The 21,791-nt window shown below is 38.4% G+C and overlaps 1 protein-coding gene across 18 annotated transcripts in view; it reads right to left on the bottom strand.

Moving 5' to 3' along the window:
* Nucleotides 1–21,791, bottom strand: part of TRAPPC9 (trafficking protein particle complex subunit 9) — a 448,540-nt gene that overhangs the window by 415,176 nt on the left and 11,573 nt on the right. For 9 of the 18 annotated variants that reach the window (XM_086877400.1, XM_086877389.1, XM_086877507.1 and 6 more), the window contains 7 exons: nucleotides 17,804–17,949; nucleotides 15,497–15,625; nucleotides 11,585–11,611; nucleotides 10,283–10,404; nucleotides 8,425–8,550; nucleotides 3,245–3,461; nucleotides 1,008–1,151 (listed from right to left, as the gene is read on the bottom strand). In XM_086877400.1, the coding sequence (XP_086733526.1) occupies nucleotides 1,008–1,151; nucleotides 3,245–3,461; nucleotides 8,425–8,550; nucleotides 10,283–10,404; nucleotides 11,585–11,611; nucleotides 15,497–15,625; nucleotides 17,804–17,949 (911 nt within the window). The remainder of the gene's footprint in view (nucleotides 1–1,007; nucleotides 1,152–3,244; nucleotides 3,462–8,424; nucleotides 8,551–10,282; nucleotides 10,405–11,584; nucleotides 11,612–15,496; nucleotides 15,626–17,803; nucleotides 17,950–21,791) is intronic. The other 9 variants (XM_086877457.1, XM_086877479.1, XM_086877440.1 and 6 more) reach the window with 1 other exon arrangement.

Below are 21,791 nucleotides of genomic sequence, written 5' to 3'. Positions count from 1 at the left end.
GTCTTCAGCACAACTTTCCATACACATATCAACACAGCTTCACTGTAAGTCCTGGAAAATCCAAGGACCTTTTGACAGAAAATGAGATCTACAGGCAGAAAGCAAATTTATTGCAGTTTGTCAGCTCCTCTCCTTCCTGCAGCATTGATTTGAGCCACTAAACAGAGGCAATAAAGCAGGCAAATACCTGGAGTTTGCCAACAAAGTTCTTTGCTGCAGGAGTCTCTGAGGGGAGACTTTTGGCCATAATTGAAGGAGAAAAAAAAGGAAAACAAAAACAAACCAAAAAAAAAAAAAACAAAACCTAAACTTTTTCATTTCCTTCCTCTTTATCATAAACAAAGGAGTAAGTGGAAAAAAATGCATTTTTTTACCTAGCTTACTGAGAAGCAAAACCAATTTTAAAAATATCTCTCAGCACTCATTAAGATCATTAGTCTCATTAAGCTGGGTGATAAACAAGTCAGTATGGAATATTTTTCCTAAGAAACATAATATAAAATAAGAGTTGTCACTTTTGGCTTTTCCAGGTGATTCTGTAAATGTTACAGAACACAGCTACCCCACAGAAGGACATATCATTCCCACACATCATCCAAACACATCATTCCCATTTCTGAAAATCATCCACAGACACATTCATTGCATTCTCAACCTTTGACAAATTAAATCCTGTTAACATTTATTGCTGAATTAAAAAAAAAAAAAATAAAACAGAAACTGCAGAAATGTAGAGGAACTTATGGCCATTTAAACACTGTTTAACTTGAGTCCATCACATTCTAAGAGTTAGAAACACAGAATAGTTTGGGTTGGAAAGGATCTTAAAGATCATCTAATTTTAACACTGTTGACTGACTACCATGAACAACCCATGCAGGCATACACAGAATTCCCCAACTTTCGTGTTCTCCATTCCTTCCCAAATTAACTGTAGTTCAAAACAGAGTCAGATTATTTGACTGTGTGTCAGAAGTGCAAAAATCTGCTTCTTTAAAAAGTTCTACCTTGGTCAGAAAGGAAATCCAGCATGGTTTGGAGCAGGAAGGAGAGATGTCTGACACACAGGGCAGGATTTCCCATCCTCCTGGAAGCATAGACGAGTTCATGGAGCAAACGCATCTGCACCGCAGCCCATCCCCTGTGAGTTCCTGGGAAAAATGCAGGTATTTAATGTATTTTAAAGATGGAAGTCATCACAAACACATTGATTTTGGTTTTCTTCATATGCTAAGCAGTAATTTTATGGCACTTCTGTCAATCACCCAATGGTTGTTACAAAACCCAAATCTTGTACTCAACACAAAATTAGCATTGCTGTATTTGCTTGAATGTCTAAACATGAAATCAAGTTTTGTTCTTTGTACATGTCTATCAACTAATAAATGTATAATTAAAATTCTGAAAACGAAGTTAACACTTCCCAAAAAACAAAATTATATACAATTTTTTTTTATATTTTTTTTTTTAATTCCCTGGACAAGGCATATGAGATTTCATACAGAAACTGAAATCACAAAATCACTGAATGGTTTGGATTGGAAAGGACCTTAAAGATCATCTATTTCCAACTCCCTGCCACAGGCAGGGTCACCTTCCCACTGAGCAGGTTGTTCCAAGCCCCATCCATCCTGGCTTTGGACACTTCCAGGGATGGGGCAGCCACAGCTTCTCAGGGCAACCTGTGCAGGGTCCTCACCACTCACAGTAAAGAATTTCCTCCTAATACCCTTTCAGTTTGAAGCCATTCCCTCACATCCTGACGCCATACTCTTGTAAAAAAGAAACAAAAAAACCACCAACCTAGAAATTCTTAACTCTCTTTAAAAACCAAGCAATATAAAATTAATAAAATAAAACTTTAGAACACAAGGCACACATCCTGATTTCCAGTCTTTAAGTTTCAGATTATGAATTACTTCATATTTGCGGAGTAACTGTGGAAAGAATAAATAGATCATCATAGCATAATCTTCCTTTCAGAGCCATAATATGCAGCACTCTCCATGAAGTTTAACCTGCTTTTAGTAGTAAGCAACAGCAATAATTTTTAAATAACAGATATTTCAAGATGTGCAATACTTCATGAACTTCAACAGCCTTCCTTCTAATATCACCCATCAGCATTTGGCAAACTGTTTTAGGAATATTTACTGCAACCAAACCTTGAGAGTTTATATTTTGAGAGTCTCATTATTTTTCATGTGTGAAATGTCATTTCTATCTTAGAGTTTGCAGTGATCTTTCCATATGTCTCTAAAAGAGCCATTTAGGGGATAAAAAATGAGACAACGCACTTCAGTGTAACATGAAGGTAAGGTAAAAATGAAAGATAAACACCAATCATGTCCTTTCTTTGCTTTTCTAATTATAATTTCTTGCAGAACTTCTACAACTTCTTCTCCCAATGCAGTCCCACCCCAGGCCACAGCACATTTTTCCCAGCACATTCCCTCTTCCTAGATTCTTAGCATCTTTCCACCCAGTCCATGTGGCATTTGCTACCTCCTCTCACATATAATTTGACTGCCAAATCACAACAGTTTTAAAAAATCCCAACACTAACCATCCACAAATACAGCTCAGCCCAGCCCATCACTTCCTGCTCCTCTCCTGCAGCTACAACATTTAAGGAACAGTCCCCAAAACTGCTGCTGTATAACACAATACAAGGTTTTGGAAAGGTTTACTCAAAAGCAACTGCCAAGCAGAATTTTAACTGTCTCTGATCTCATTTGTGGGAAAATGTGACATATTTGACCCTATTTATTACATTATAGGTATCTATGCATGTCTATATACAAAAATATGTAAAACGATTTTTAATCTTCCTTTATAAGATCAAACAGCTACAAAACCAAAACAAATACAATTTCTCATGGAACAGCTGAAAGCACTTTAATTGAAAAAATAATCCAGAATAATATATGACTTTTTATGTACTGAAAAGCATATTATCAAAACAAAGACTTTTTTGAAAAACATAAAAAACTAAGTGTTCATACATGACACATAATTGCTTCCAGCAAATAGGGAACCACAGCAACACATCCAGCAGTGGTTTGCAGGAATTTGAAATTATTGGAACAACACTAAGAAAAAGTTAAGGTACAGCGTTAAGCAACTGCTTTATCTGCTGCAATTAGTTTCAGATTAGCAAATCATTTAGGTCCAGTATGAAATCTCTCAAGGAAATTACTATGGAAAAGCAGCGAAGTGCCTAACTGTGGTAATCCACACTGACCTTTACTGAAGTCTTGAGGGTCCAGGGAGAGGCTGTAGCCAGGCAGAGTCTCCAGCAGCAGTTTGTAGCAGGCCCTCCAGCCAGGCTCGGGGATGCTGGGGGCCGCGCACTGCATGGCCGCGATGCGCTTGAAAAACGCTGATTTTCGGTGGAAACCAATGCGCTCGTACAGCTCCGACAGGATGCTGTAACGCTGGATCTTCTCCTCTTCTGAGAGCTGCAGTTTGAAGGGAAAATATAAAAGGACTGGTTTTTATCAAAGATTTAAAGTGCTGAGTTTTAAAAAACTAACAGGAGGAAAAAAACGGTGGCAGACATTGGCGCTGCAGAAGGCCAGGGATTTGCACTCAGCCAGGCATGACAGCTTCTGCAGCCAAGAAAACTTAAGCTTGGTTCAACTGTTAACAAAAGCTGCAAAGATGAAGTTCTGCAGCTTCAACTTTATTTGTCAGTGGTACTAACAAGTAAATAGTCAAAACAGTCAGTAACAGCTAAACAGCTCCACATTGTATGGAAGATACTTAACATGATATTCATGTGAGTGCAAAAACATATCGCTTCCAAGATTTACTGATTCACTAAGATTTTCATCCCTTGAAGATTAAATCTAATCTTGAAATCTCAGGCTATGAAAGCAAGAAACTACTGTCTCAATTTTTATGTCTCAAATCTTGTAAACCACAAATTTTTCATTCCATGAAATCGTACTATGATTTATACACTGTGAGACTGAATCACAGAATCATAAAATGGTTTGGATTGGAAGGTACCTTAAACATCATCTTGTTCCAACTTCCTGCTGTGGGCAGGAATGTCTTTTTCTAGACCAAGTGGCTCCAAGCCCCATCCAACCTGGCCTTGAACATTCCCAAGAATTCCCAACCACAGCTCCTCTGGCAAACTTGTGCCAGGGTCTCACCACTGCCTTGCACAATGCAAGTTTTGGAGGGTAGCAGTGAGTTCAATGGGAGCTTGTCCCAACAAGGTAAAAAATAATGTTAAAGTAGAAAAATGTCACAGAAATGACACAGACCCAAATTTCTTCACTGAGTCAAGTACTGGAACAGCCTGCCCAGGGACGTGGTGGAGCCACTATCCCTGAAGGGCTTTAAAAGATGTGTAGATGTGGCACCTGAGGACATGGTTTAGTGCTGAGCTTGGCAGTGCTGAGTTAACAGCTGGTCTTGAGGTCTATTCCAACCTAAACAACTCCATGATATATTTTCACACTGCCAAAAAGTGAGGTGGAATTTAGTTAAAGAAAGTCCTGTTAGACTTAAAGTTGAAACCAACTTGATAAGGAACTACCACCATGTGCTTTTTTAGCTTATCAGTGTATTGGCCAAAGTCCCAGGTAACTTAATTCTTTTTGCCTCTGGCCTGAATGATAATCTTGCTTTGGAGTCAGCCAGCCACGAAGAAACTGCCACAGAAACTCTGGATGATTCTCACTCTGTGTTCCAGCAGTCAGCAGTGCAGACCAATGCTGACACCTAGTGCACAGGATCTGGCACAATCAAAAGCAATAGAATGTACTTTAAATTACTCTGAAGCTGCCAACACCTTTTGCAGAAGTGTTTCAAGCGACAAACTTCACCTAAAAATAGCCCTAAAGGACAGAAACAGTAACTCGTTCTTCAAAACTGGAAGTATCAATCACTGTGTTCAACTTCAGACGCTTAAAAGCTTGGACAGTCAAGGGAAGCTGATCACCACACTGGCTGGCTTTTACAAAAATGATTAAGAATTAGAAGCTCTCTTGTAAGCAGGCTCAAAATGTCTTTTAGTCACTTAAATCCTGATATAATTACAAAAAGTGGTTTGTTCTCACAAGTCACTTCTAATTTTGGATATAGGGGTATGAGACACATCAAAGAGGAGTTTTCAGAGGGCACCATGACCTTATCTGACAGTTCAAATCTTTGTACTTCAGGATACGAAGAAATACACAGAGTAGCAAAGCATTTTGGAAAGTTTCAGACAATTTTGAAAGCTGAAGTTGCTATTTTTTTCAGAACTGACAACAGAAGACAGTGCCTGGATGCTAAAGAACTGCCTATCCCTAAGAAAGACCGAGCCCTGTATCAAGAGTTGTGAAAAAAGGTAATTGAACCAGGGTGAAAACTTTCAGAAACCAATGCAGCTGGACAAAACAGAAAACACAAAAGGAAAACAGAGAAAAAAATTAGACAAGTTATTAGAGTTCCCAAAGACAATCACTCAGAAAGAACACAAGGTCTCATACTGAAGTTACCTATTTATGCCATTTTTAACAGGTTAGAACAATAAAAAATATAGCAGTAAAGTTGAAAAGGGCAGAAGCACGTGATCAGGAAATAAAGCAAAAGAAGATTCAAAAAAAACCATATCAAAAGCTATTCCTTAAACAAAAATACTGACAATGTTCACTAAATTCTATAAGATGAGAAACTAAATTCATTAAGATAATAAAGAACAGGGTCATGCACTGTCAGGAACACTGTCTACCTAAATAGCATAATTGGAACAACTATGAGAGAGGCAGCAGATTCCCAGAAAGTTCTATTTTCATCATATCTAAGTTCTTACCAGTATTACATAACTTGTTGCTTAATGGTTGTCCCTAAAGTTACTCAAGTATTTTCCTCAGCTGCAGCAAACTGTTTTTCAATCACCACAAAAACAGCAAATCTGCATTTTCCTGAGCACAGTTAGTTATGTGTTACCATCCAGGAACTTAAAAGAAGAAAAAAATGAGAAAAAACCCACACAGATACTCCAAGTAATTAATTCTGGGAAGATTGCAGCAGGCCATTCTGCAACATCTACAAACATCTTTCCTGACCTCACAAATTTATAAAAGCCTGTAAAGTGGCTGTAATACAGTCATCACCTGAAGCCCAGCATCATTTCCACCTGGTTAATTTTTATTTAACTGCTTTACCAGACAACTGCACCTGGAAAGGCTGCAAGTCACTATCCAGGTAATAGAGCAAATTTTTTTTTCTCAGGCTTGTCTCAAGTCAGGCTTTCAAAGAATACAGCTTTTTATTTGTTTTTTAATTATTCCTTACTATATTAAAATTTTATAATCTCACATTCTCTGTAATTATATTTTACAATTTCTTCCCCATAACTGGATGCAAAGTTAAGTCTTATTACTCTGCATCTCATCAGAAAATACCAACTACATGATGTTACTAGACTAAGTATGAAATTGAATTTATGGGTAGGAACTAGTTTTCCTGTTTATAAGTCTTACACTTAAACCTGTGAGGTGTTTTTTCTGCTGCAGAATATTGGTTGTGCTGATGTTCTATTTACCTGCAAATGAAAAGCACCATCCTACAGTTTATTCCCTCAGCTATCACAGGATGACTCCTCCCCTGAGTTAGTCCAAATTATTAATAATAACTCTTATTTGTTTCCATGTTTTATACAGTAAATATTAAAAAGCTAGAAATACAATTCCCAGCCATACCTCTCTTTACAGAAAATGCATTTCCCAGCCCCAGGGAATGCCCTGGAAAGATCATCCTACTGTTATTTCACATTATGCCAAGTTGCTCCCCAGCCACACAGAGATCCCACTCTGTTCTGGTTGCAGGTTCACTGGCAGCTTAGATCAGGGCATGTTTTTCATATTGCCAAGCTTTGTGTTTCTGTGTTATTAGGCAATACATATCAACTACTGAAGAGGCAAGTGCTTTACCATTCACTGGGTGCTGGGGGTTAGCATTTTTGCTTCTGATTCTTTCTCTCATGGAATTTTGTACCATCTGGTAAGACCAAATGTTACCCATGTTGGTAAGCGACAATAACGACCAGTATTTAAGAGTGACCAAAGAAATGGCCAAAGCAGGGAAGGGTAGAGCTGGCCTCTCTCTTACCTTGGGTTTTGTCTTTGAGAAGGGTAAAAATACCAAGAGATTTTTTTTTTTCCCATGTCTTTGCCTGAAAACTCCAGATTTTCAGAGTTATAATAATTTGGAGGGAAGGGGGTCACATTTTCTATTCTGAGGGAGGTTTCCGCCTTCCTTGTCAGACACCTGTGTTTCAAACCAAGATATTTGATATTTGATATTTGACCCATGATATGGGTCTTACAGTTTTCCTCTGATAAAAAGTAAAAGTTGCAGTATCAGTGGTGTTAGGGAGAACAGGGTCTTCTCTTAATGGCAGTAATTGCTTCCAGAAAAAGAAACAACAATAATATTGGAGTTTGTAGGCAACAAGAATAATGGCACCAGAACAAGAGGATGGGTAAGCAACAACAACAATGGGTGCAGAACTGCCAGAAAAAAAACAGGTTACAGAATTAAAGAGAAGGCCTTTAGTACTACAAGGATTGTGGCAATTAAGGCACTCTGTAACAAGATTGATGATTTCTTTAACAGCTTATCAATTAATTATTGTCTCATTTATGCTTTGTTAGAAAATTGATTCCAGAGAAAGTATGAAATGAAAGAAAGTATTCTACCTCCCTCATAAATCTGCTGTCCCTGTCTGGGCCTAATAAGGTCAATGGTGTGGACTTAAACTGTTCATCTTCCCAAGATGTAATGACCGAAAACCAGTAAGAAACCTAACAGCTTTTTGTTAGTTCTTTCAACCACAGCAATCTCTCTGTGAGCCGTGACACCAAGCGTGAGACACTGCTCAAGTGTTAATGTTATTTTGTGGTGATACTGAGCACTTTCCACACAGTTCCAAACACTGATTTCCCCCCTGAATTCCTTTTTGATTTGGCTTAATTAGGACTTTGCACTACACAACAAAAATTTAGTTGATTAAGAACACTAATCAGACTCTTCAGCTCACTCTGCAACGCGCCATTCCTGATTTGCTCCGTTTCATTGCATGAGATGCAATCAAGAAAATTTTAAAAATCCACTGCAGAGCAGTCCCAGGCAGCTGTTTTCCCCTAGTACAACATCACAAGAGAACAACAATGGGATTTTTTCACCTTCACAAGGGAGAAGAAGCAACAGAGTTTAATCTCAAACTAAATCCTCATGTTTTTAGATGAATTCAAAATACCTTGTAACCCAAACTCACAGATGTGAAAATCTTCAGAAGTCAAGCTCTAGTCAGAAGGAAGGCAGTGATACAGAAAATAAACTGGAGTCTCCCAAATCTAAGTAACTTTCAGTATATTCTGTCAAATGACAAGACAAAAAGAATTGGACTTTCCAACCGACCTGCCGGAGATTGATATAAACTGCGTTTTGCAGAAACTCAGAGGCTTCCATGCTCCTCTTCTGCATTGCCAGGACTCTCACAGCCTTCACACAAGCCTCCAGTTCAATCACACCAGCGTTCTTGTACTTGGAGAGGGAGAAAATTAAAATAATATTGATGTATTGCACCTGTTAGATTTTATAAACATTTCTGCTCAGCACATAAATCAGCTGTCATATCCTCCAAACCCAGCAACTCTTTAATGCTAATGGCCATACTGTTAAAATTTTAACATTACACAAGTGAAAGTTAAGGTGTCATCTAAAATATTATTGTGCAAAACAGCTGTTTTGAGCCTCTTCACTCACTGCTCTCACTTTGAGACAGAGCACAGCTTCAGTGTGTGAATTCAGACAAGGAGAAAACTGGGAATATTGGAACCATTTGGGATAACTTCATATAAATGGTTGGTTGTGGGTGCTGCGTCTGCAAATAAACTCTACCTTTACAATGCAAATATTTTTATTATATTACATATTTATTACATTGCATACCTTACATTTTATTACATCCATTTTCTCTGTAGTTAAAACAATATTCCTAATGACAAGAGAATAAGAAACCAATCCAAGTGTTCCAGTACTTGTCTGCAAAACCTTTGTTGTAAATGACTGTTTAGTGATTTAGCTTGCTTCAGGAAGCTAAGGAGACAATGTAGATGTGCATTGAACCGTTTGTGCTCAGATAACTAACAGGCAATTTTCTAGCCACACAATCTGATCTGGTGATTTCCTCAAACAACACTGATCCTGGATATTTGATTTGGCCCACCTCCTGCTGAATTCTCTTCACGTGTTTATATTTGAAAACTAATGGGAGAAAGAAAGCTCAATAATAAAATGCAAGAGTTAAGCCAGCAAAGCTGTCACATATTTCCCTCTTGTGCATTTGTATTAGAAAAGCAAATCACTGGAGATTGAATCTATTTTAGAAGGTGCTACAAAAGTTTTTTCAGCTGAGTGAGAACATAAAAAATATGCAGAAAGTGCTGCTTCCTCGGCATTCAAGCAAGGAGCTACTCTGTAGGTCTGGAACAGACAGAAGGTAACTGTGCTTGTCTTGAAGGGTTATAAATCAGTCCTGACACAAAGCTCTTTGTTATTTCAAGTGAAGCTGCAGTGAAGCACAATTATTACTTGCTGAGAGCACAGTGCATATTATAAATAATCAAAATATAAATATCCTGCCTTAAGCCAAACAAAATCCAATAATTTTATATTTCTAGAGACATCACACTCTTTCTAGATGAGCAACGTACCCTTAAGGTAACATTAAAAAGTTGAATGCATCCTTGACAATCATTGTTTTACTGATGGATTCTAATTTATCTGACACTATGCCCAGAACTATCACCTTTCATTGCTCCTGATCATAAATTAACTCATGCACACAACTGAGCTTGTTTCACTTGGAGAGTCTCCCTTCAATGTGGACATGAAAATGCCTATAATAAATATTTACAAGCTTATTCTAAAGATACTTTATCAAACAAGAGAAATACCTGAAATTAAAAAGTGATTAAGTAACTCCACTGCAATACAATTAAAATTATCTTTACTGTTGATGTAGACACTGAGCCACTATTTTCACAGTACAAAACAATTTGTTTTCTTTTCTTATTATGATTGCAGACATTAAGCTACTTTTCCATCTCAGGCTCTGAGCATTTGCACAAAAACCTAAAAACTCCTCCAGAAGAGCAGGAACATGTTTTGCAAACCTCACCACCATGCTTTACAAGAGACTCCAAAACCAAAGCCTCAGCAGTTCACTGCTGAAAAGAACTTAAGGTGTTTATTTAAAAATATCCAGGATTACCTTGCCATAATAAGAAATGGCTTCTTTATATTTTTCTATGATGTCTTCAGGACTCAGGCAGTTCTTGGCACGTCCTATCTCAGCACTGGTATCTGCATTTATCCCGTTGGACGTCAGAGCACCTAGAACAGAACAGGGTCAGAAATGACCACAAGGGTTCTTGGCAAATGCTAAATACCTAATAAGCAAGCTAGGGTATGCTAGGTCTGACACAGAATACACAAAGTACACTTGCCCCACCTAGACAGAAAGGAAATAATCTTTCACTTAGTAAGAAACAAATATATTAATGATTTTTAGAACTTATCTGAATGTTTAGACTATTAATAAAATATAGATTGCTAAAATTATATTATGGCCACATCTGAATGGATGGTTTTAATCTTTGAACTATTCCTTCTTCTACTCTAAAACTGTGTTTCTAAACCACACCTTAGGAAAAAAAAAGGCTCAGACAAAACAGTAAGAAATTGGTTTTCTTATACAAAAAAGAAGGCAAGAGACAAAAAGGTCTATATAGGGATAGGAATTTGAAATAGATACCAAGGAAATCTGGGATATTAAAAAGAAAATGAAAATTTTATTTTTAGAACTTGATTTTATTGAGGAGTTAACGTAATAAAATGAAAATACATCAAAGGTTTGGCACGATTCAATACCTTTTTACGTATTACTTAATCTGTAGCATTATACTGTAATTTATTCAGGATTATACACAAATTTAATTCTTCAAGAGGTTTCTCTGCTAAAATGGCAAAAAAATCTGTGTCTCAGAGCTGGCTCTAACTGTCAATAGACAGTTAAAAACTACTGTGAAAGGTATGTCTGAATATACTGAGAGAGCAGAAAGAATGTTTCTTTACATACTTAAATGCTAAGGCAACTTTTTTAATATGTTTATTAACCTTAAGGAATCAGACCAAGCACATGGAGTTTAAGAGTTTTTTTATGGAAGTGAAAGATGTTTGGTGACTGAGGGAATACCATGACACTACAGAACTACAGATGATCCTTCAGGTTGGACACTTCAAAAATATTTTAAAATCCTCACTACTCATGGAAAGAAATCCTGTTGATTAGAATTTACAGAGACACGATCATGGAACTACAGCATTTATTTTGTGCCAGTTACCCTTCAGTCTCTGTAATTTCTCAAGATTTATAGCCAAAAACTGAAGCATCAGTTTCAGTATCAGGGATCACTACTAGTTTTGGCAAGTGGCAATAATTATCTATACAATCGCAAAACACATCAAATAATACAAGAAAATATTTTGGAAACATGCAGGAAAATAAATGTACCTGGATCAATGAGAACTTCTTGTGCCCCTAAAAGGAGGAACAAAAATGATTTTTTTCAGCCTTAAATAGAGCCAGCAAAGTAAGTTCTTACAATGTTTTATAACATTCAGGCTTGAACAAAATCATTCAGATTTATCAGGATTATCACTGATATTGTGAAGGACTACCAATTATAATTCAAGTAGTCACCATATGCTAAATCTCATTTTGTCAATAAATAAATGTAAAAGTCTATAAAGTTGCAACGAGTTCTAAGACACACTAAGAATTTCAGAATTTTCAGTATATAATTTAAAGCCACATCTTCTCTCCTATATTGTTTTGGTTATAGCAAGTTTCCATTACAGTCCAATTAGTATTAGTGACAGGACCTACAGTATTTAAATCTCCTTGTGGGAGCTCATTTAATCTGCTCCATACTCTAGAAAAACATTTCCAAGTCATTTTATCCCTTCTAATCATCATTCATTTCTCTCCACAGAATTTTCTGAATAATTGAGTCATGTCAATCCCATAAACCAGATTGTCCATGTAAGAGCTACCAAGAGTACTGCAGAGTTGTATTACCAGGTATGGAACCCCTCATTGCTCTAAACTTTGGTTAAACATGGCAATAAAATTGTTCATATCGAGGGTTAAGCAGTCAAAAAGAATTATTTTATCAGCAAAACAGACCCTTCAGTTGATTTGCTCAGATTCCACACAAGTGAAGCAGAGATTTAAATCTAGACCCAAATAAACACCAACACTTCACTCAGGTGTCATAATTCTGCCTGGGGAAAGAGGAAGGTCAGGCAACAAAATCAAGATCTTAGAACTCCCAGCAAATAAAATCCAATAGAGAAATCCAGAACAGTCAGTGACCTAAGCATAAAGCAATCCAGAATCATCTTGTCTGACATACAAATCCCATAACTGACAGACTACATCCAGATTTCCTGGCCAGGAGGAACTGAGAAAGTCAGAATTTTCCCTTACACTGAAGGCTGCAGAGACACATCCAGGAATTCATGGGGACACAGCCTAAACCTGTCCCCATACAAACAAAAGGGTTTAGACACCTGAGAAGTCAAAGCACCCTTTTCACAGAATCACAGAATGATTTGGGAAGGGACCTTAAAGACCATCAAGTTCCAACCCCCTGTCCACAGGCAGGGGCACCTTCCACTAGAGCAGATTGCTCAAAAACCCCATCCAACCTGACCCTGAACACTTCCAGGGATGGGCAGCCACAGTATAGAGCAGAAGCTCATTTGTATTTTGGAGCTTTCTTTCCAAAGTTGTTTCTACACAAAGCAGACACCCCATTTGCTGAGCAGCCAGGTCCCTGTGCTGTAGCCTAAAAATGCCAAATAATGGAAATCACAAGGAATTCTAGAGAAAGATGTTTCTCTTGGCTGGATCAGGGCAGGAAATGTCATCCTGTGAAGGCTGAAGTACAAGCACTATAAGAGGTGCAATTCCAGGTACTAGAGGAAAAACTAAAGGTAACTCCTACATCTACATGCCCCAAAATCAGGCACAAATGTCAGTTCCAAGTGTGGCATTTCTTGAATTGTGAAGAATTTGGAAACCCTTTTTTTTTTTCTGGCTTTATCCCACAAAAGGATTCAGTGGAATTTGTTCCCCAGATTAATCACTGCCCTCACAAAATCAATTACAGCAAAAGAGACTATAACCAAAGGTGCAGTCTGAAAAGATTTCAAATAAAAGGCACTGCAGAGTCAGGAATAGGTAATAAAAAGAAACTTTCAGAAAATTTTGTAGGAAAATGACAGCAACAGCTGTTTGGCCAGAGAGCTCAGCAGTTCACACCTCAAAACACAGAGATCATAACCAGAGTTAGGAAACAACATTTTATGGGCCACAAAGTAATATTTCATTTTGCAAAGGATGACAAAAAAACAGTAATCAGTTTTTCTTCACAGAAAAGCCCTTTGAAAAATCTTGTCATATGAAACTAAAACATTTGTAAAACGTTTTACACATTAAAAGTAACACTAACAAGTTTACAAACTGGACTTGGAAATACAAGACAACTTAAATAGAAACCCAGCAATAATATACCCAAAACACGTTTAATTATTCTGAGAGCTGTGACTTGTTACCTTCTTTAGTAACCAGGAGTACCCATGACAAACAAATAGTGCAATATCTCCTGATAAATATTCATTTTAAAGTAGACAAAGGTCACTAACCAGGTGAAATTGCTACAGCCAATGTAAAATGTATTCATAGGTCATGGGATCAAATGCACAGATTTTAATGACTGGATATTGTATAAAAATTAGTATTCTGTCCTGAAATAAGGTAATTTTACTATCACAATTATGTGATTTCAACACATGCAGTTTATAATAAAGGTAATACAAAGCAAGTGTTTACTAGATTGTGACTTATAAAAAAATAAAGATGTGTGGTTGTTTCCTTTAGATGAAGGAATTAATTTTGACCACATTTCACACAGGAGAAATTAACAGCAACACTTAAACCCAGTTATTTTTCAGCCCTGATTGAATGCATACACAGCAGCAGCCGTGCTGAGTTAGCCCAAAGGCCCATGTAGCTCACAGTAATCAATGTATTCTAGTTTCCCTACCCCAGCCCAGCCTCTCCTGAAAGGCACAAAACCATTCAGGAGCTGTAACACCATGTGACAGGTGTCAGCTTATGTGACAGGCTCATCTGCACAACCACAAAGGAGCAGAGAGGATCACTGACCATCAGCTAAACACCAGTAACCAAATCAGAACTAATAGAGCTGTGTGGGGGTGCAGCCCAGCAGCTCAGATACACGAGAGCTCTTACAGACAGGCTGAGGAGTCACTCCCTACAGGAATATGGGGCTCACTGTAGGGAAAGAACATCTTGGGATTGTAGAAGATTCCTTCTGGGTTGTGGGGGACGAGTCAAAGACAAGGAGAAGGAGGGACTGAGGCAGTTTAGGGAACAAGCATGGAAAAACAGAGTGTGCACATGTGTGTGTGTGTATGTGTGTGTGTGTGTGTGTGTGTGTGTGTGTGTGTGCTGGTCTAGGCACCAGCAACTGGATTGGGATCTGGGTCTCAGCCTTGGGGGTTGAGGTGCCAGCAAGTGGTCCAATCCAGTGGCCAGCTCCTGGATAGACTGAGGCTGTCTGTGTGTTCCTCCTGGCCTGCTGGGAATTCCTGCCCAGACCCCTGTCTGCCTGAGGACATGGATCTGCAGCAGCCTTGCCTCTCTCACACACACCACCAGATGTCTAAACAACAAGGAGTTCCATGTCATCCTTGTAGGCTGGATAAAGAGTAACTCCTTTCACCTGCTTCTCCATCTGCTCAGCTCTGTTTGATGTCCCCCAGTTCTTCTCCTGAAAGAAACACTGAACCTTTGATTCCTACCCATCCTTTTTCACAATGTTCACTGTATTATAGATTGCTCTCATATTTCTCCTCAGCCATCTCTGTTGCAGTCCAAGAGTTTAGAAAAAGTATACTAAGCCTTAAAAATTATGTTGGCCTACTGGCATTTCATTAACAAAATTTATTTATTACTTGTTGACTTTAGAATAGCAAAAATCTTCGAATAAAATGTATCCAACTTAATTCTTTCTAATACATGCAGCTCTGTCAGATCATATTTTATAAAAACTGTATCTCTTCCAGCAAAATTCAAACTAACACAGACACTACTAACAATCAGGTGAAAAAATCAAAAGCTTTGCAATTCTATGCAAAGCACATGTGTTGACATTAACACCAAAGCAGAAAAGTCATTGCAAAAGTCTAAAAACTATGAAAACAAATTCTTCCCTAAACCTCCCTCCTCTGATTAATCCTGCCATCTGTATAATTTTACAGAGTTAGGATATGGGGAGAAGTTTTTAGATGTTCAGTGGTGGCAAACAGAATAAAATTGAGATGGCATCCTTACCTGGTCTGTGCCTGTTGCCTGCCTCAGCAGAAAGGGAACCTCCTTGAGCCCTGCGAGACCCAACTTTACCCCCAGTGCCACCCGGGTAGTGATAGATGACAGATGCAGAACACAACCCTTCAAGGGCAGCTGCAGAAAAAAGAAAAAAAAGCCAACAGATTAGTAGAGACATTTGCAAGAAGTGAAGTATCCTGTGGTAAAGGCTGTTTACACAAACAAAATATGCCTGAAACTGGAGGTCTAATGACAAAAACCACAGAAAACTCTGAGGTACTCAATGTGCTTTTCACCTCTGTGTTCACCCTCAGAGCTCCCATTGCCCCAGCCTTACTGAAAGAATCTGCAGGAATAAGAACTTGCCACAGTAGAGGAAGCTCACATGAAAAGCACTTAATCCAACAATTTTGTGGATGCAATTCCACAAAACCAGGTAAGATGCCAAGAGAGCTGATCAAGGTAAGACCACTCTCATCACCTCCAACAGGTTCACATCCATTGGGGGAGGTTTCTAGTGGCTAGGAAAAGGGAAACATCATATTCTATGAGAAGGAAGTACCAGCACAAATAGATCAACATCAGCTCCCTGGAGAGACTACACAGAAGTCCTGCTGGAAGCACATAAAGTGAAAGAAGGTGTCCCTGAAAAGCACACATCCATTTATTGAGGATAAATCAGTCTCTGGCAACTTCATTGCCTCCTATGAGATGATAAGGTCAGTAGACAAAGGAACAGCAGTGGATGTTGTGTGTTTTGGTTTTCAAAACATCTTTGGACATGGTTGCCCACTGAATGCTTGCAGCCAAATCAGGAAGACTGGGAGAGCTGGCCTATAAAATAGGTGGAAAATCCGCTGAACAGACAGTCTCAAAGGCTTGTGATCAGCCAAATGGCTGCCTGGGACCAGTGGTGTCCCTCAGGGGGACTCATGCCTTCATTAAGTGCCTGGATGATTGCATAGAGCGCACCCAGAAACTTCCTGTGTGACACCAAATTGGGGGAACAGGAGGGCAGGCCTTCAATGCAGAGAGAACTTGCCAGGCTGGAGATAGAGGCTGGCAGGAGCCTCATCCCAAAGCAAGGCTGGTGGGAGGCCAAAAAAAGGGTCAGGAGATTGGAGCTCCTGGGCACATGAGAAGGAGAGAGAACTGGGCTTGCTCAGCCTTACAGAATAAGAGGCTGAAGGTTCATGTTCCTGCTGCCTTTAAAACACCCGGTGGGAAGATAGGGAAGAGACGGAGGCAGGTGCTCCTCAGGGGTCCAGTGACCAGATGAGTGCCACCATAAATGGACACAGGAAGGTCTCCTTTAAGGTAGGACCAATTTATGTTTTATAGTTGGGGTTTTTCAAATTATAATCAGCAAAATGTTAGAAAAGGTTGCTCAAGGACTGTAGAACTCATTAAATATGCCTGAAATTCCCCTGGACAGATCCTGAACAACCTGATTTAACTGGATGTGATATAAGCAGATCAGACTTACAGACTTATCAAATTTATTTACTTATTAACTTACAAAATTATCAAAATTACTTGGATTGGAAGAGTACTCTGGAGAATGCTGAGTAGAATTTGAGGAATCCTGAGCCATTTAAGTTTTTTGGAATTGTAGAAGGAAAGAAGTGGGAGGTCAAAACGTGTTAAGGTTTTCACAGTATGTAACCTACAGGGCTATTAAGAAGATAAATGGGTTTCCATGTGGAATGAGAAAGCTAAAAGCAGAATTGGAGACAGTGACTGTCCTGAAAGGGTATGAAACTGAGAAGCAGAAATCGTGCTCAAAGATCATTTGTATGGCAACTAAATAACAAAAAGCAGGTATGAAAAAAAAAAAAAAAAAAAAAAAGGAAGGAAAGGATGGAAGAAAGGCAGAGGAAAAAAGCAAATCCTGAACATGAACATGAAAGGAAATTATGCCAGTTTAACACTTGCAGCTTTGGGAGATGTAAGGGCAAAAATCATTTCCTCACAGTCCACAGTCGACATCCATAGGAAATATTTTTAAAACACCTATACAATTCAGTGAAAAAAAACAAATACTTCCCAAAGAATCATTAAAAAATCAAACACTTTTTTTTTTTTTAAGTACATGTTTTTCTACAGTAACACAATTTATCCTGTTTAGGTTTTCCTAAACACACTCCTTTCTCATGTCTTATTGACCAATTTTTGCTTCAACCCAATTTTTACTCACACCTGATATCCAGATTTTGGTCACTAAAATCATTACTGCTTTTCACAATGAGTAAGGAAATTACAGAGGATAATTTGATTCACTTGGGTTTAGCTGCTGACACCACCTAATCCTACCTCCAAGCCACAGGAAGTCGTTGACAGAGCGCAGCAGTTCCACTGCCATGTGATAATGCACCAAGGAATCCTGCAGCATCCCAGCCTGCAGACACAGGTCTCCCACGTGCTTCCGCATCCGGCCCTGGCAGCGCTTCTTGTAGTGTCTGCAAAATGAAAGGTGCACTTCAGTTACTGGCAGGGAATGCTTCTCTGGGGTAAAAAAACACCTAAAGCAGTTTTCTTTCCTCCTTAATAGCAGATCAACATTAATTTACTCTCTGCCTCTATGGGAATATGAATGCTAACTACCCTGATATGCAAAAGAACCAACAATTTTAGGATAGTGGGAAAAAGCAACGTATCATAGGTTTTGGCTACATAGTATCTACACAGTATCTATGGTTGAAATGCAAGATGTAACCAAAAGTATTCTATTACCAGCTGTTAAAACCAGACGGTGCAGTGTTCTTTATCCCTTCTATGACCCATCCCTCATAACTCCAGGGAGATATCTTCTGTTCATGGGCCATTGAGTCTCACTGCAGGACTGATAAAATGACATCATCCCATTGTGAGATGCTCCACCCAGGGGGAGGAGCCAAGCATTCCTACCTGGATATAATCTGAGACTTGGAATAACCACAGTCAGCCTTTTTCCACTGGATTCCCAGAGGAAGACTAGACTGTTCTACATCAACACTGGACTTTCAGAGGAAATCTACACCCTTCTACAGGATTACTGCTTCAACAGAACCATGTCTGTCGCTCCAGGAGGACTGCAGCCAACGCTTAATCTGACTGCTACCAACACCCTGACCAACAGGGTGTCAGGTTGTATTCTCATTCTGTCAGTGTTTTTGTACTACTGCATTTTATTTTAATTTTCCTATTAAATAGTAGGGGGTTTTACATACATACTGGTCAAGAACTGCTATGCCTACTCCCATATCTTTGCCTTAGAGCCCCTTAATTTCAAAATTATAATAATTTAGAGGGAGAGGGCTTGCATTTTCCTTTTCAAGGGAGGCTCTTGCCTTCTTTAGCAGACACCTGTCTTTTCAAACCGAGACACACAGCTAGAGTCACATGCCCTGAAAACCTCCAAAGCAAGGTTCCTGCAGACTACAGTGAGTATTTGGCTGCCTGTCCCTAGCTGATATGCTGCTTTTTTGCTTTCCTAGGACACCCAAAAGCTCATTGTTAATCCAGGGTGGTCTCCTGTTCTGCCTTCTTCCTTTTCCTCAGTAGGGGATGGATTGTTCTTGTGCTTTCAGGAAACTGTTCCTGAATAAGTTCCAGAACTCCATGGATTCTACTCATGGAATCCCTCACATTTTGTCTTTGAGCATATTAAATGTGACCTTTCCAAAATCCTGTTCTGGGCCTCTGCTCTCCTCTGCTGGGACCCTCTCCACACACAGCCCAAAGGTATCAGAGGCCCAGAACCCCCTAAACACTCCCCACCACCCAGACCTCACAAACCTCTCCCTGTTCCCAGCCCCTTCTTTTAAAGTGATGAAGAGTGAAAAAGCACCATCATTTCAGGCAACAGCTGACAGGGTTTCTCCTCCTACTCTATTTTTACATGTTAAAATAAATGGTGATGTTCTTCCCAAATGAACAGACAAAGCCTGTTGAATATACTCAACAGACACCTTGGTACAACTGAAAAGACAACTTGGGCAAAAATCTGTGTGATGAAGGCACTAATCCTACTATTGTATTTTTTTTTTTTAGTATGTTTCAGCTAAAGAAACGTAACAGATGCAAAGCAAGACACTGGACTTGGAAAACACATCATGGTTTAAGTGACAGTTCAGAACAACTCTCCTCTCTCAAGTCCATGAACAATCCTCCTGCTCTCCCTTCTGCTAAAGATTTCCCTGACAAGATTGTCCTTGCACTATAATTATAAAATTCCTTCATGAGTAAGAAATTTAAATGCCAACTTAGATATTTTATTCATTTATCTACATTACTTTCAATAGTATATCTTGTTGTTTTAACAGTGTTTTCTAAGCACATACAGAGAAGTATGCAAATTCACTTACGATACAACACTCAGGAAAAATAAACTCTAATTTCTTCAAATAGTTTAAACTAGTTTAAAATAAAAGTCTATCATAAATGAAATTTTAATTAGAAGAATTGCTGCAGATGATATTCTTTATTCTATCCGTGAAGTCCAAAGAATCTGGTAAAAATATAAAGAACCATCTTGGATTGATATAGTTGCAAATTTTGAGCTGTTAGGAGATGTAGTTGCAAATTTTTCAATTTAATTAATTTCATCAGAAAAGCTGTTGAACAGGTTTCCCAGAGAAGATGTGGATGCTCCATTGCTGGAAGTGTCCCAGGCCAGGTTGGATGGGGTTTGGAGCAACCTGGTCTAGTGCAAGGTGGTCCTAACTATGGGCAGAGGGGTTGAAACAAGATGATCTTTAAGGTTTGTTCCAGCCCAAACCAGCCTGAGACTTTTTAAAAAGTTAACAGAACTATTTGAACTTAACTTTAACCAAAAAAGAAATTAAAAAAAACCCCTAGGGTTACACACACTCTCCAGATGCTGAACTCTTATTCCTAGAGTGAGACCTGAATGCAAGAGGAATGCCAATGTTATGGAATGAAACCAGGTTTGGGGCTGTGGGGTTTTTTTTCAAGCAAAGAACTTCCCAAAAGACCCTAAAGATAAACTGAAATGTCACTGAAATAATCTCTGTCAGGCATCTGAACAAACTGTCTTCATGAAGCCTGTAATGTAGAAATGATAAAAGAAAAAGAGGCACAGAACATATGAAATGTAGGAATAAGGACATTCATTTATTTCCTTTAGATTTGAAGGCAGAAAGGCCAGAAGGAATGGCAAGAATCCAAACAATTACATGCCACTGGTTTATTTGCCTTCAAGGCTATCAGTTTGGCCTGGGTAGTTTACACCAAAGAGAAGCATCTTTTCAGCCACCAAATGTCTTATTCCTTGCAGTTGGTTTGGAAAAGGGAGATAAAGTAACTGATTTATATGGATGGGGGAGGGAAATTGAAAGAGAAAATATACAGAAGTACAGACAATGGCCTTATAAAAACTAAAGAGAAAAGCTATCAGAACCAGTGTTATCGTCTACAAAAAAAAAATGCAAATAATGAAAGAAAACAAGAAATATGTCTCCTATTGCTTTTCTCCATCTAAAAAAGTTACAATACCTATATAAATGTTTGCACTTCTCTGATTTATCACACCATATTCACAACTGATTTGAAGGTGTTGACACTAAATGAAGCTCAATACAACAGAAGTCGTATTCTAAATAGAACAGTCGTTCTTCATTTTTCAGATGTGTCAGGAATTGAAATATTTGTCTTATTTTTCAACTAGCCTGTATTTTATGGATATTTTAAGAACAAAATTGCAAGAAAATTCAAAGTTAAAGTTGCTCTTTATGAACTATGGAAGGGCACCAAATCTTACCAAGATTTCAGTCTGAGCTTTGAGTTGTAGAAAAATAACTCATCAAAAAGTTCCTTCATAATCTGGAATCAGCATTGCATAAGAGAGTTTAAATTGATTATAAATCAGATTTTCCTACTCTGTGCACTCCAGATTGAAAATAGCATTGTAAATGTTATATTGCTTTAACTGGGTTTTTTTGGTTTTTATGTAAGTAGTGGAACTGGAGAATTACTGTTTCCTTACACAACTATAATTCCTTTCAAAGATGCCACTGCTCCTAATTCTGTGTCTCTACACTTTCAAGCAATATTTATGTTTATGGACAAATTAAAGTTCTTATTCTCTCAAAACTGTACTTTAGAAGTGTTCTTTCAGATTTTCCAGCTAGCAGATGATTAAGTTCATAAATATGAGTCATACAGCAAAGGAAAAGAGATGATGCCTGACTCCTAAATCAAGACCTGATACCAGAATAGTTTTGATCACACAGCCTCACCACCAGGTCTTCCTTAACATATTTCTGCTGCTGATTATGCCCATATCAATATATCTGAAGCT

Source organism: Cyanistes caeruleus, chromosome 1 (genome assembly GCF_971803275.1).
Source record: "Cyanistes caeruleus chromosome 1, bCyaCae1.hap1.1, whole genome shotgun sequence".
In the NCBI taxonomy this organism is placed as follows: Eukaryota; Metazoa; Chordata; class Aves; order Passeriformes; family Paridae; genus Cyanistes; species Cyanistes caeruleus.
Note: the sequence above shows the minus strand (reverse complement) of the source record. Positions and strands in the feature narration are given on the sequence as shown.